This window comes from Pipistrellus hanaki (genome assembly GCF_964339955.1).
Source record: "Pipistrellus hanaki genome assembly, chromosome: 4".
In the NCBI taxonomy this organism is placed as follows: domain Eukaryota; kingdom Metazoa; phylum Chordata; class Mammalia; order Chiroptera; family Vespertilionidae; genus Pipistrellus; species Pipistrellus hanaki.
This window is the reverse complement of record NC_140506.1, coordinates 99,359,609-99,374,577: the sequence shown is the minus strand read 5'-3', so window position 1 is coordinate 99,374,577 and position 14,969 is coordinate 99,359,609. Positions and strand designations below refer to the sequence as shown.

At 54.1% G+C, this 14,969-nt stretch overlaps 1 protein-coding gene across 1 annotated transcript; it reads left to right on the top strand.

Annotated features, from left to right (window-relative positions):
- The first annotated feature begins 30 nt into the window (after positions 1-30).
- UBFD1 (ubiquitin family domain containing 1) lies at positions 31-14,558 on the top strand. The gene is made up of 7 exons (XM_084882771.1): positions 31-176; positions 365-697; positions 1,521-1,729; positions 4,990-5,055; positions 5,169-5,274; positions 8,585-8,667; positions 11,047-14,558. The coding sequence occupies exons 1-7, from the start codon at positions 152-154 to the stop codon at positions 11,155-11,157; spliced, it is 933 nt and encodes a 310-aa protein (XP_084738897.1). The 5' UTR covers positions 31-151; the 3' UTR covers positions 11,158-14,558.
- The last annotated feature ends 411 nt before the right edge of the window (positions 14,559-14,969 follow it).

The window sequence follows — 14,969 nt, the reverse complement described above, 5'->3', positions numbered from 1 at the left end:
CGGGAAGCGGAGGAGGCGGGTCTCCATAGAAACCTCCACCTGTTTCCGGTTAGCCGGGGCGAGATTAGGGGCTGCTGCGGGGGCCAATCTCCGCCAGCTCGCCTTTTCCCGGCGGTCCCTGCGGGCGCGGTGGGTGTTGTACACAATCATCATGGCGGCGGCCGGGGCCCCGGATGGTGAGTGTGGCGGGGTGGAGGGCGCCGGGCTGGGCGCGGGTGAAGCGATTGCTCCGCGGGGACGCGGCCTGGCCCGGGGGCTGGTGGTGGGGAGAGCCCGGACTCGGGAGCCAGGGTGCGGCGGCGCCCGCGTGGGTCCGGCCCCAGGCCCAGCCCGCGGCGAGCGCCCACCCCTGCCCCCCTTGCAGGCATGGAGGAGCCTGGCATGGACACGGAGGCCGAGACCGTGGCGGCCGAGGCGCCCGCGCGGCCCCTCAACTGCGTGGAGGCCGAGGCGGCGGCGGGGGCGGCGGCCGAGGACGCCTGTGCCGCGCGAGGCAGCCTGCAGCCGGCCCCGGCCCAGCCCCCGGGGGACCCCGCGGCGCAGGCCTCGGTCAGCAATGGCGAGGACGCGGGCGGCGGCGGCGCGGCCCGCGAGCTGGTGGACCTGAAGATCATCTGGAACAAGACGAAGCACGACGTGAAGTTCCCCCTGGACAGCACCGGCTCCGAGCTGAAGCAGAAGATTCACTCGATTACAGGTAGCCCCGTGCTCACAGGTCCTCCCAATGGGTCCTCGGATGCCCACTCCCCAGAAGGGCACCATGAGGCCTGGCATTGTAGAACTAGTAAGTGGCCGGCTGAGCTGGGATCGAAGCCCAGGCCTGGCTCCTAGGCCAGGCTTCTAATTAGTGCTGCCCAAGCATCCCTAATAAAAACCACCTGAGGCACTCGTAAAGTTTACAGCTTCCAGGCTCTTCCGCCCGAGATTTTGAGTCAGTGGGGCTGGAATGTGGCCAGGAGTTTATTTTTAACCGACACCAGGCAGTCTCCTGAGGGAGTCGAGGAAACGCTGCTGGTGACCATCATGCTGGCCCCCTCCCAGGTGTTCCTGTTACTTAATTTCATCTCATTGTCAGCACTTTGCCACCTGCAGTGATTTTCCCCCTCTAGGCTTGCTCCTCTAGCTTGTAGGCTCCCAAAAAACAAGAACTTAGTCCTTATTGGTTTTTGTATCCCTGAGGCCGGTGGACTCTCGCTTAATATTTGAATGATTGGAAGATTGAGGGACAAGTTGGAATGAATGACCGCTAATTTTTATCCAGCAGTTACTGAATTACCAGGAGCTGCACTAAATACTGTTTGTCCTGTCTTGTGGTCCTTAAGACAATTCCATACAGAGGGAGCTACTGTCGTCACTAATATAAAGATTTGAAACTGAGGCTGAGACAGGTTGTGAATTGCTCAGGTGTGCAAAAGGCGTGGGCGGTAGGGCAGTGCTCCCTTTGGGATCTGTTGTCAAAGTGCTCTGGTGCAAGTACGTTTTTTCAATTTTCCTTTCACTGTCTGCTGCCTTTTCCCAAGGTCTCCCGCCAGCCATGCAGAAAGTCATGTATAAGGGACTCGTCCCTGAGGATAAGACGTTGAGGGAAATAAAGGTGACCAGCGGAGCCAAGATCATGGTGGTTGGTTCCACGATAAATGACGTTTTAGCAGTAAACACGCCCAAAGACTCTGCGCAGCAGGACGCCAAGGCCGAAGAGAACAAGAAGGAGCCGCTGTGCAGGCAGAAAGTGAGTCCGCCATGTGACTTCGTTCTGGGAAGTTTGAGGCGCTGTCCTCTGGAGCCGTGGTTGGTTATATTCTCCCTAGAACAAGCTCCTCTTTGGACAGGGTCCATGATGGAAATTTATGGCAGCAGTTGGGTGCCGCTGGCTGTTGAGTGGAGGTGACAACTACCTGAGATTTGCAACTTTGTCTCATCTGGCGGGTCAGTGTGTCTCAAGTCTTATCTACTTTAGGATAAGGCCTTTGTAAAGGCAGGCTTCAGAGTCAGACACGGGTTTCTCCTGTTTAGTGCCAGAGAAAAATGCTATTGCTAGAACTAATTCCTCATTTTGTGCAAGTGCTTTCATTGGTTTTTTTGGTGTGTGGCTTCCCACAAGTCAACAAGCCCATTTCTGGAAAGACGTGAACATCAATAGCTTTTAGAGGTTCCTCTAAACTGACCCCCTCAGGAAGCCGAGTGAAGCTCGAGGAAGAAAACTATGCCGACCCCCCCCCCCCCTCCCTTCCCTGAAATAGGGGCCAGGCTTTCACATTCTGCGGCTCATTTTGGAGGTCAGTGTGTTGCACTGTCAAAGGATGCCAGGTGGAAGAACCATCACTTGTGATCTTGTCACCCGCCAGGCCCAGTCATTGTTAGGGAGCCTCCTGGCCACTCTTGGTAGTGTTCTCCTCCTCACCTGTGTCCCAGGGAGAGCATGCAGCTGACCAACACTGGTTTTAGTGGCAGGCAGCAAGGCACATGGCCAGCGGTGGGAAGGACATAGTTTTCTGTCACAGTCCATATTCCCTTGTCTATGCGTTTCCAAACTCCCAAAACGTGTAAATATGGCAGCAAAACCTGACCAGGGTTAACGTGAATAGCCATGTTTTATCATAAAAATGTTAGTGTGGTTGGTGATAATGGTGCTGCCCCAAACTCTGTGGAGGATATATGACGTATTTTAAAAATATTATATGGCCATACCACCCTGAATGCGCCCGATCTCTTCTGATCTCGGAAGCTAAGCAGGGTCAGGCCTCATTAGTACTTGGATGGGAGACCGCCTGGGATTACTGGGTGCTGTAGGCTTAAGGCGGGGAAAAATTACATTTATAAAAACAAAAAGCCATACACACAAAAAACCACCCTAAAATTTTTGGCCTTCATAAAAGTTCAAAACTTTTTTATAGCTCCTTATTTTAAACCCCATAAACAGTCCTCTGTTTATGGGGTTTAAAATGAATTGTAGCCCTAACCGGTTTGGCTCAGTGGATAGAGCATGGGCCTATGGGCTCAAGGATCCCGGGTTCGATTCTGGTCAAGGGCATGTACCTTGGTTGCAGGCACATCTCCAGTAGGGGGAATGCAGGAGGCAGCTGATCAATGTTTCTCTCTCATTGATGTTTCTAACTCTATCCCTCTCCCTTCCTCTCTGTAAAAAATCAATAAAATATATTTTTTTAAAATAAGGAGTTATAAATCTGAAATAACATCTAAAAATTGTTTATGAGGACACTTCCACTCCCAAATGTGGGGTTAAAATGTCTTCTACCCAATTGAGTTCATTTCCATATTCCTGTCTTGCTCTGCCACATGTGTGAGGTGTCAGATATGAGAATGCAGATGTGAGCATTCCCACTGGCCACACCCTGGGAGCATACATGTCTCTTGAATACAGGCTTTGGGTTACAAATGATCGCTTAACAGGCTTAGAACTGTTCCACATGCAGGGGAAATTCTCCAAAAGGTGCTTGTGAAGTCCCAGTCAGATTCAGAGTGGAATCCATGCTGAGTGTTTAACGCCAGTTACGAGGCATCACGTGGCCTAATGGGGGCTCCATGTTTGTGACTTTGTCAGCGGCTCAGAAATCTGGGACTGACGTACAGGGGATCCTTTGTTAGCAGTCTGGCCGTCCGGCGGGTCTATTCACAGTGGAGGGTTTCTGCCTCGCCAGTGAGGCTTATGGCCACCTGACGCTTAACTTGGGTTAATTTTTTACCCTCTGCCCACTCAGTGCCCCGTAGTTGTAGCTTTACTCAACAGTGTCTTTCTGCACAGCCACAAATGGGCGGAAACCAGGTTCATGCATGTGGGCTAGTCAACTGTTTCAGGGGAGCCTTGCTAGAACCCATCAGGAGCTGCCTCACACTCCTGGGGTGGGCTGGGTTAGAGGCTTTTTTTTTTTTTTTTAAATATACTTTGTTGAGTTTTTGCAGAGAGGAAGGGAGAGGATAGAGAGTCAGAAACGTAGATGGGAAAAAAATCATCGACCAATGCCTCCTGCACACCCCCACTGATTGGTGTGCCCTCAACCAAGGTACATGCCCTTGACCGGAATCGAACCTGGGACCTTTCAGTCCACAGGCCGATGCTCTATCTACTGAGCCACACTGGTTTCGGCTAGAGGCTTCTTAATAGGGTCAGGCTCTCGGGTAATCAGCATTGGTCTTGGGGAACACGGTCTTCAGGCTTTGTGTCTCGCTGGGGTTGAGGGTGACGATCCGCAGCAGACGAGTCCCATTTATGGGGCGTTGGCCCTTTAGGCAGTTGAGCAGCGCACCAGCATCGGGCCAGGTGTCTGGAGTATGAGTTGGCAGAATCGCTGCCATTCGGAGCCTGTAGGAGAGCAGCACCCTCTGTGGCTCTCAGCTTGGTGTTGAATCCTGTCAGTGGGGACTGCGGGAGGAAGTGGGCTTTCTTTGAATTACCAGTCTGTAAGGTCCTGCTTTCTCTAGAGCTTTGATGTTAAGTGTGGCAGCCAGGTGTGACTGATTAAAATTCAGTGAATTCAAGGGTCCATTTCCTCAGGCCTCCTAGCCCCATTTTGAGCGCTTTGTCTACGCTTCCATCCACACAAGCGTCCGCTGCCCAGGCTGCTCTTTTGTGTCGGAGGCCTTGTCTGTGGGCAGTACAGGCTTCTGAACAGAACATTAGGCTTTCTTCGTCCTGCTTTTCAGAGGACGAAGGTGTGCAAAAGGCGTGGGCGGTAGGGCAGTGCTCCCTTTGGGATCTGTTGTCAAAGTGCTCTGGTCCGAGTACGTTTTTTCGATTTTCCTTTCACTGTCTGCTGCCTTTTCCCAAGGTCTCCCGCCAGCCATGCAGAAAGTCATGTATAAGGGACTCGTCCCTGAGGATAAGACGTTGAGGGAAATAAAGGTGACCAGCGGAGCCAAGATCATGGTGGTTGGTTCCACGATAAATGACATTTAAGCAGTAAACACGCCCAAAGGCGGCGAACATGCAGTCTACCTTCATTTAATGAGCTCTTTTGACTTACGTTGCAGCAACACAGGAAAGTGTTGGATAAAGGGAAACCTGAAGACGTGATGCCATCGGTTAAGGGGGCCCAGGTAAGCCGTGCTCTGTCGTGAGCACTCTCAGAACCAGGCCTGGCTGCCGTCTCATCCTGTCTGTGGTCCTGTATTTGTCCTCCTTTGACTTTGGTCCCTCCCTCTCGCCACAGGAGCGCCTGCCCACAGTGCCCTTGTCTGGCATGTACAATAAATCTGGAGGGAAAGTGAGACTCACCTTTAAGCTAGAACAAGACCAGCTGTGGATCGGCACTAAAGGTACGTGACCGCTCCCGCGCTGGCCGGCTCGCTGCCTCTGGCTCCCAGAAGCACTCCCTCCCCAGTGCCAGTCTGCTCCTCATTCTCAAATCTCTGCTCTGGGCTGTGCGCTCCTGGCTTTGACTTTGCTTTAGATGCTTCTCTTTGGACCTTTTCCCCCTCATTCTGATCTCAGGACCAATCCATCCAACATTGGCTGTCCAGAGGTCCCAGATGTGAGGCCCACAGAGGAGGGTTTTGTTTGCTTGCACACGATCTGTAAAACACTGGAGATTGCACTTGATCTGATTTTGGCTTCGTTTGAAAAACATCAGAAGGTTTAGCCGGTCTGGACTTGCATTCTCACGGGTAACCAGCAGCTGGACTGAGTAGCAGGTTCATATGGCTGCTACAGTTCCCACTGTCCCATCTCACCTGCCTGTGGCCAGCATCCGTCATTTATGTCACCCGCTGGCCCCTGTAGATCACATTTTAATTAGTGCTGAGGACAGCCCTCCCCCCCTGGCTGCCCTCTGTCTGCCCACCGGCCCCTGTGCGTGGAGGGCCCGGCTTGCTGCTGGCTGGGTGGTGCCTGGCTGCTCTCCTTCCCCCATGGCTCAGTCTTGCCAGCTGCACTCCAAAGTCCCTGTCTCTCTGCCCCTCCGCTGCGCTGCTTAGGGCTCCCAGCTTCTCCAAACTTGGTCCTTGAAAGGCTTAGCCTGCTTTCTGCCCGTCTCTGATTTCTTCTGCCCAGCCCACCTTCTGGACTGGTTTTTTTTCTCACTGGTTTTTGTGCTCATAAACCTTTAGCTCTTTAAGGCCAAGTTCAAATGTTTAACCATAGTGGTCAGTGTTCTTAATAAAGGGACCCCCTTTAAATTTGTGACTTAGCTTCCTGTCCCGCTTACTTTGTCATACCCTGTGTCCAGCACCACTCGCCGAATGTCGCCCACGTGCTCTGCACAGCTCCGTGCCTTTGTTCATGCTGTGTCCTTACCTGCAAGCCTCCTCCCATCCTTGTGAGGAATAAACGCTTCAAGGCCCAACCTAAATGCCCTCCTACGAAGCCCTTCACACATGCCCCTCACATCCCCGTTCATAGAGCAGTTCATTTATGTCCCCAGAGCACTCATTACTGTCCAGCTTGTCTGACCCTGTTAGATCCCGGAGGGGACGGAGCAGGCCTAAGGCACCTGTTTCTGCCTGCACTTAGATGGTCAGTGTTCGAGGTAAAGGCTAAAGAGAAGTCCAGGGGGTCCTGTCCTCTGAGGCTGATTAGTTTCAGAGACAGGCCATTAGATGATTCTGCTTCAGATGGGACCAACATTTCATGGAAAATAATCAGGGCTGGGTAATGGGGAGTGAAATTTTTATCATCTAAAATATGAAACTAAGTTTCTTGTTTTCACCCCTATCCTGGGTCTTAAAGTGAGCAAAGAATGAAATGCCAAAAACACTTGAGTCCTCTAACAGTTGTGTGACAAACTGCTATATTCTTTCTTCACGTTTGATTCTAACTGCATGATCAGAGCAAGTTTTGCAAACTACTTAAGGGCTCCCGCATTCTTCACGGGCCCGGCCCCTTCAGTAGGTCACTGCAGAGCTGGTCCGTCACCCCTGTCGTTTCTTCAGTGTGAGCCTGCCATCCCCTCGCTTCTCCACGCTCGCAGTGGTCTGGCGTAGCCTCCATCATTGCGCTGCTAGTTAAGCCCTGCCTCTTCCGCTTTGGCAGCCTAATGGGAGGCAGACACCAGTGGCCTGGCGGGTAGGTGCAGCCAGGCCGCTCCTTAGGGAGTGCTTGTGCGAGAGGAAGGTGTGGGGGCTACTGAGGACCTGTGCCTGTGCGGGCTCCTGCTTCACCTTGTGGGCGTGGCCACCCTCTGGCCAAGGAAACCTTGGGGCCAGGAGCCTGCTGGTCGCCAGCCTTGCTAAGCGGCGTGGCCATGAATTCATGTCCTGGGTCAGCCACAGCCCCGCTTCTCATCCCGCCCAGAGCCCTTCTCCTTGCACTGCCAGCTTCTCACCTGCTCCTGAGTGCCATCCCCTGGGGTCGCCTCCTCCCTCAGAGGGCAGCGCGTTCTGGAAGTGGGCGCCCAGCACTGGCTTGTCTTGCTGCTGGCCTCCTCCTCGAGGGGATGCTCACGGGCTCCTAATTGAGGGAGCAGGGCTGAGCCTAGGGCAGGCAGAGGGGACAGGCAGAGGGGACAGGCGGGAGCCAGGAAGGGAGCACAGGTGGAGCCTGGGCCCTGCTGGGAGGGCAGTCGCACCTGTAATCCCGCTGATGGTCTCTTGGAAGTGGGCCCAGGATTCTTACATCTGCATTTTCAAAAGAAGCCAGAAACCCATATTTTTCTGTGAAAACTCCTGACATTTCAAGGTGGTTGGTCTTAAAAGAAGTTTCTGTCTTGCCCTAGCCAGTCAGCCTGCATGACGGCCGCCAGGTCTCCTCTCCCCACCCCGGTTCTCCCAGGCCGAGGCCCCTGGACAGAAGTAAAATGTCCCATTCATCCGCTCGCTATAACCTGGCCTCGAAGTTCCTGCTGTTTGTCAAGTTCCCTGTTTCCAGGTTTCACCTTTTCCAGGTTTTCCTGTCTACCAAGGCTTTAGTGTGGTTAAACTTAATTTAACTGCTGAGAGCTGCTCCAGGCCCTGGGGTGTCTGCTGCTTCTGGGTGATTTCCTGTCGGCAGATGCCCCCACCTCCTGCCACCGCCCCCCTCCTGCTGCACTTGCTCTTTCCCGCAGCCACCCCCCCCCCCCACAAGGCCTCCCTTGCACTGCCTTTCACACCTGCCACCCTTAAACTTGCTACAGAATGTCTTCTGATCCATGTGCCCTTGATCATTAATCAGAGAGGTAATAAGTGTTCTACGAGAACTTTCGTGTGTGTGTATGTATATGTGTGTATGGGGGGTGGGGCCTAGGGGACGCGTTGAGGGCGCAAGATCTTGGGCCAGAGCCTGGTTGTTTACAGCCAATCGTCTCCCTTCCATTCTGTGGGAACCCCGAACACGCTGGTGCCTCTGTTCTTGGCTCTCTTGACTGTCTCAGGCACGAGCCGGGCTGGGCTGGGCAGGAAGGGTGCAGTGGAGCTTCTTGGTTTATTGATTAAGAACAGGAAAGGTCCTCGACTGTGCCGTTGTCACTTCCTGGTCCCTGTTCGCTCCTCAGAAGTCCCAGCTCCCACGCAGGGCTCTCGGGCCATTGTGAGGGCTGGTCCCTCACCCTGGAGGGCAGGGGGCACCAGAGCCACCGCCCTGGCGAGGGACTGCTGAGTCCCAGGAGGAGAACAGGAGGCCTGTGAGTAATGGCTGTCTTTCCTCTCAACTCAGAGCGGACCGAGAAGCTTCCCATGGGCTCCATTAAAAACGTGGTCAGTGAACCCATCGAGGGGCACGAGGACTACCACATGATGGTAAGTAGCCGGGTGCGGCCGCGGCTGCACTGCTCCAGCAGGGACTGCGTGACCGAGGACACACTCCAGGAGACGCCCGTCCAAGCCCCTGCTTTCTTCTAGAACTCGCCCATGACTTACCTAGTTCTCTTGACCCCCTCCACCCCACCCCGATGGTCCAGCAGTTTCGGGGGTATGTGGGTGTCTGCCTCCCTTTATCTGTAACGCTTTGTCTTCAGACGAGGAGAACAGCTGGAGGAGGAGCGGCTCGTGGCTTTCCTCTAGCTGCTTTCTGTGCGTAGAATTACCTCCCGGAGTCTCGGTGCTGGGACCAGGCCTCCCCCCTCGGGTGGTGTCGCCCTTCCCAGGCTGCAGCGGGCTCGTGGCGTGGCCCTGTGGGGAGGGGTCTGTGGACGCTGTTCTCGGGGAGGTCTGCTCTGACGCAGGCTGCGCTCTCCCGAGACGGGACGTGTGCAGGCGCTGCCGTCTGCAGGGCAGAGAGAGCTCAGAGACGGAGCCGCTCAGGCACGCCGCCCACTTCCCAGCACTGTCTGGAGGGGCCGCTTGAAAAACGAAGTTAGCTATCCAGACCTGGAGACCGCTGGGCCAGGGACCTGCCCTGAGCAGTGACGGTGAGAGGGCGGCGGCTGCCTTTGTCGGAAGAGGCCATTTTCAGCGCCCACTCCGCAGGGAGGTAGCTGCCTTGGCCCGTCCCAGGGAGAAGGAGCAGTGTGTGCTGACCATGGGTGTGGCTCACCGTCCACAGCAGAGGGAGGAGCTGGAGGACCCAGCAGAAGGGGCGCTAGCACCCTGGCAGTGCTCTGTAGACTGACGGGAGGGCCTGCAGCCTGCCCCTCTTCTGCCCTGCCGGTCTGCCAGGCCCTGGCTCCAAGCTCTGAGGTGACCACATCATGGGCCTTGTGGCAGCCCTCCAACCTGGTGTCTGGCGCCTTTAAGGCCTGCACATGGATTGCTTGCCTACTCAGGTTTTTTTGCTTTAAAAGTTGGATTTTATTTTATTATTTTTTATTTTTTAACACTTCTATTGATTTCAGAGAGGAAGGGAGATGGAGAGAGAGAGATAGAAATATCCATGATGAGAATCATTGATCAGCTGCCTCCCCTATACCCTGTACTGAGGATCAAGCCCGCAACCTGGGCATATGCCCTGACTGGGAATCAAACCATGGCCTCCTAGTTCATAGGTTGGGCACGCCAGCCGGGCTAAAATTGGATTTTGATATTTTCATCCGCTCCTGCATTGCCCTTTGAAGCGTGTGCCTTGCCCGTGTGGCCCTGTAGTGTGTGCAGCCTGGTGATCAGCAGCCTGGTGAGAGGGTTTTACACCGGTTGAGGGGCCAGCTTGAACCTCCTAAGTGATTGGTGTGGCTGGGCAATGCCTTAGGTGTCATTTAAAGGCTCATTTTTTCCAGTCGTTTCTGGCAGGGGTGGCTCTTCTCTAGCACCGTTCATCAGCACTTTTCCTTTGTCCTATGAGAGTATTGTTCCCTCTCTGCAGGCGCCATGTCACTAGATTAGCATGCCAGAGTTCACATTAGAAGGGGGTGGCTGTGCTTTGTTCTTTTTAGAGAAATCTTTTAAAATACAAGGAAGGACAGACTATTACAGCAAACCCATATACCCATCACCAAGAAGTGACAATTGCAAATATTTTGTAACTTGTTTTGAATCATTTTTAATAAAAGAAAGTTTACCAGCAGTGAGTTCGTCCCCATTGTCTCCCCTCCCCACTGCCCTCTTCACGACCTCCTACCTGGCCTGCCCCGCTCTGCTTCCATTTTCATGTTTGTCCGTGAGCAGGCTTCAGCTGTCTGTTTTTTCAGTTTTCATGAGTCGTCTCGTGGTCTGTGTCTTCTGCAGCTGCTTTTCTGGTTCGACATTGTGCTCTGTCTTTATTCACCATAGATCCAACTCACACAAATAGGCCACATCACTTTTAATGGTGCGTCCCCTCACGGGACAGCAGGCTGCTTCCAAGTGGCTCCCCTGCTGGCAGTGCTGCTCCGAGCGCTCACCTGTTCCTGTGCATGTGGGACTGTTTCTGGGGCAGTGGTTCCCACGAGGGCCTGGGTCAGCAACTCCTAGGAATTGCAGCTGCCCAGGCCCCGCCAGCCCTCCAAGTCGCAGGCTGAGGGGAGCCACCGATCTGCTGGACAAGCCCGCCCTCCAGGCTCTGATGGGTCCCAAGTTGGGGAACCACTGCTTTAGGGTTCGCTATGCTGCTGCTGCTGCTGCTCCTTTTTGGACAAGAGAATGCTCCCCACGTGAAGTCTCCCCTTCCCTGCAGGTCAGGCCACCTCAGCCCTCCCCTGTGCGTGCTGTGCTGCCGCTCAGCCTCCCACCTCTGAAGTGTCGCTTGGTTTTCCTTTTCCCTTCCAGGCGTTTCAGTTGGGCCCCACGGAAGCCTCTTACTACTGGGTGTACTGGGTTCCAACTCAATATGTGGATGCAATCAAAGACACTGTGCTGGGGAAGTGGCAGTATTTTTGAAAGCACTTTCACCTCTGGCCCAGGAGACTGACCCACAGTGAAGGACATTGCTGGGAGAGGCCTGCAGCACCCCCGGATCTCAGAGTTCTGGACCTTTGTTCACACACAATCTATGCCCAATCTAAGGTGATGTGGTGACCGAAGCCAGAGGTGATGTTCTTTCACCCGTAGCTTAATCCTAACTTAAAATTACCGGCTCCCTTTCTTGCAGTCAGCTTCATACCATTTTAAAGTCAGTACAGTGGAAACCAATAAATCTGAACTCGGAAAGTGTTGTGTGGAATACTCTTAAGTGTATTTGAGAGTAGATCTGCCAAGGTTTTGTTTAGAAAGGAATGGTCAAAAGCTTTCTGCTTTTTTTAAAAAGTGATTTCAACAAATATTTTCATAAATCTTTGGTTGCAAACATTTGGACTGTGTTTTGATGAGTTGGGGTATTTTGTTTCTTTTTCATATAAAATTTTATGCAAAGTGGGAGGGTTGGTAAGCCATATTTTCTGTCCATTGACTCAGATTTAATTCTTTCCCTTTGTATTTTCTCACTTCCTGGATAGGAGTTTTTGTTTTGAAAACCCAAAGATGTCAGTTCCTCCTTTTGTACCTCATCACTGCTTCCTTTCCTGGCCGCCTCTGCCGCCTGCTGCTCGCGTCGCACGCGGGAGGTTGCGGCCGGTCTTGGTCAGGGAGCTCTCACGTGCTGGTGTCTGGTGAGCAGCAGAGTGTCTCTCAGAGACTCTTGTCTAAACACCTTGGCCTTTGGGCACCGGTCTCTGGGGTGGTCATTGCCGCATTGATGGTTGCCCGCAACCCTCACTGCGATGGTTCTGACGCCCAGCTGGCCTGAGTGCGCCTGGCTGTGCTGCTGCAGGACCTGCAGGTCCAGCTGGCACAGCCTCTTCCCGGAGGTGCTGTGTGAGACCATTCTGCAGCCATGTAGCCAAGGCTCACGTGGCAAATTTCAAGCTTCTTAAGCAGCCCAATGGTTATTTCAGTTGTGCTTCTCCATTTGTTCCTTCGCTCGTGCGTTGTGTTCAAGTTCTTCCTCCCTCGTCAGAGATGCCTTTCTCATCAAGAGGACATCTGGCCTCGTGGGTTGGCGATGTGTTGCAACAGCAAATGTGGGATAAATTGCTTTTGTGATTAGCTCGCCCTCCTCTGGGTTAGCCCTTCTGTTCTTTGTACCCGTGAACCCTGTTGTCTCCTTGTGGCTTGGCTGACGGAATGAGAAAGTCTCCTGCGAGGGCATCCTTGTGCTGTGCTGTCCTCTGCTGCCCTTGCCGTCCCCCCTCGCTGCTGCAGGCTCTCGCGGGGCTTGGCCAGAGAGTTTCCAAGCCTGCAGTCGATTCCAGGCTGTTCGTCTTGTTCTGTGAACTGTATTAGCATGTGTGAGCCAGTGAACGGTGATCTGCACCTTCCCTCCAAATGTAGTTCAGGAATCCAGCCGGCAAAGGTAGGCTCGTGCTTCTCACGCTCTAGTCCCTTCCCAGTTCGCTTCGGGGCAGCAGTACCTCGGTGAAGGGTAGCGTCCAAGGAACTGCCGGCCGTCCCCTCCCCGGGAACCGGAGAGTGACGGACTGCACCCTGTCCTGCTGCCCGCGCTCCTGCAGGCCCAGCCACGTGGCAGGCCGGCCTCGGCTCGGCTCGCTGGCCAGTGCCCCGGTCCTGGCGGCTTGTCCCGGCAGTGCCACACGCCTTCTCTCCTCTGGAAGCAGCGTCCTCGTCCCCAGACTGGCCTCACCCTGCTGCTCTCCGGCCCTTCCCGCCAGGTCTGCATTGACCCTGTTTGTTTGGCTACGCGCCAGCTGCCCTCCCTTCGTCCCGGGACAGCCTGCCCCATCTGCCTGCTCCCCAGGGGCCAAACCGCTTCGCACTCAGGCTGGCGTCATTTCCAGACAGGACCACAGCCTGCGTGAGCCTTTTTATTTTCAGTAAAATGGTGCTTTCCCCTTACTTTGAAATGCTGTATGTTAACAATAATGTACTGACATCTTTCCGTCGGAGTGTTTGATGGGCTCTCTGACTGCCGGAACAATCATGGAGATCTTGTGGGAAGGCCTGTGGGAGCGCAGAGGGGACGGCCAGAACCCTGGGGAGGCGTTGGATTTGGATCCGAGTCTGGGTCCCAGCAGTATTTGCAGTCTTGTCACTCGGTCCCCGGAGCTGCCTCGGCATTTGTTTTCTTACGGCCCAGAGTGTGCCGAGAGTCTGTCCGCAAATTGCTCTCCCGCCAGAGGCCTCCCAGTGTTACTGTTTGTCAGGATGGTTTCTGAGCAGCTCTTCCTGCAGGGGACCAGCCTTCCTCGGGCCCTGACTGTCCCTCACGGTGGCACCGGGCGTGGGTGGACCGAACAGGGCCGCAGGTGCAGGAGCAGGTGGGCACGGCCTGTCCGAGCGGCGCCCCCTCGGCCTCCTGGCTGCTCTCCCTGTGGACTTCGTGCTGGGCCTCCTGCGGGTGGTGGCTCCCCGGCGCCATGCCTTTCTTTGCCTCCCGGGGGCCCCTTGGCAACTAATGGCAGAGGAATGGCTGCCGAGGGCAGGCCTCAGTCAGCCTGGGCAGAGAGCTTAGACTTGTGAATCCTGAACTCTTGGATGTTAAGTTTTTGTGCTTTTTTGTGTGTGTAAGTATTTTAATTGCTGATGGGCCTTCTGCAAGTAGTATTAGCTCCTCCTCGATGAGGCTGAACTGAGCTAAGGCTGTCCTTTCCTATAACCTGTGGACGCAGGAGGCCGGCGAGGCCTCAGGAGTCTCCTTAGTTGCTGCTTTGCCTTCCAGGGGCCAGAGAGACGAACTGCCACGTGGCCGCGGCTCTAGAAACTTGTCGTGTTTCAGCCAGAAGGGGCTTGCTCTCCCCTCTCAGTACCCACGTGCCTGGGAGAGCTCCCGGGCTCCCGCTCCGGCCCCCTTTCTGTCCGGGGCAGGAAGGGGCGGGGTGGACCCTGTGCCACGGTCTTCTTGCCCCTGTTCTGCTTGTTGTCTTGGGAAAGGTTGGTCCTTTGTTTAGGCTTTGTAACCATGTCATCTCTACTTAGGATTGGCACCTGCTTCCTTCCTAGTAGGGCCTGGTGGCTTCTGAAGTTACAGGTGGTCAGGGCCTCCGGTGCAGAACACCTGGCCCATTTCCCTCCAGGCCGAGTGGCCTGCTGCTTTCCCAATTTCAAGAACTGCTTTCTTTTTTCTTAAAGAGTGCTCCCGAATAAATTGACAATATACGTAAGTACCATGTTTTCTTGTGTATGCTCCGGTCTGGTTTTTGTTTTTAATCAAATGCCTGTTGGGAGGAGATGAACGTATTTAGTCTGTTAGATTTGCGCTGCTGGATTTTTTAAAAAGTGTAACCTTGACTAGCTGTCTTATTGTTTATCCTGTAAGATTAGCCTATCCATTAAAGTTTGATAATTAATTGCGTCTCCTTTTTCCTTCCAATTCTTCATGCGCCTCATCCATACTGGGGATTGACAATATTTGGAACTGGGCCTGGAGCCATTTTTTTAACCAGTTGTGGTGAACCATTCTCCTGTCTTCTCTGTTTGCCTTTGAGTATATCCAAATTTGAGTATATCCTGCAAAAAACAGTTGATAAAGAGACTTGATTTGATTACTTCTGTATGAGTCAGTCACTGCCAGGCCACCTCCTCCTGCTCTGGCTCCGGCTGTTGGAGGCGATGCCGCCTCGCCTTCTGTTCACCTGGCTTTGCCTCTGTGACCTCACCCAGCCAGGTAGCCTGGGAGGGCGTGGCCGGTGACGCCTGGGGTGGAGCTCCACTTCCCGCCGCAGCACGAAGACCGGAGCAAACAGGCCTTGGCGTGAACG

Excerpts from the sequence above, each read along its gene's own strand:
- UBFD1 (XM_084882771.1), top strand. The coding sequence starts at position 152 with ATGGCGGCGGCCGGGGCCCCGGATG. Across the intron at positions 177-364 it reads GGCGGCCGGGGCCCCGGATG|GCATGGAGGAGCCTGGCATG; the intron begins GTGAGTGTGGCG and ends CCCCCCTTGCAG. Across the intron at positions 1,730-4,989 it reads AGCCGCTGTGCAGGCAGAAA|CAACACAGGAAAGTGTTGGA; the intron begins GTGAGTCCGCCA and ends CTTACGTTGCAG.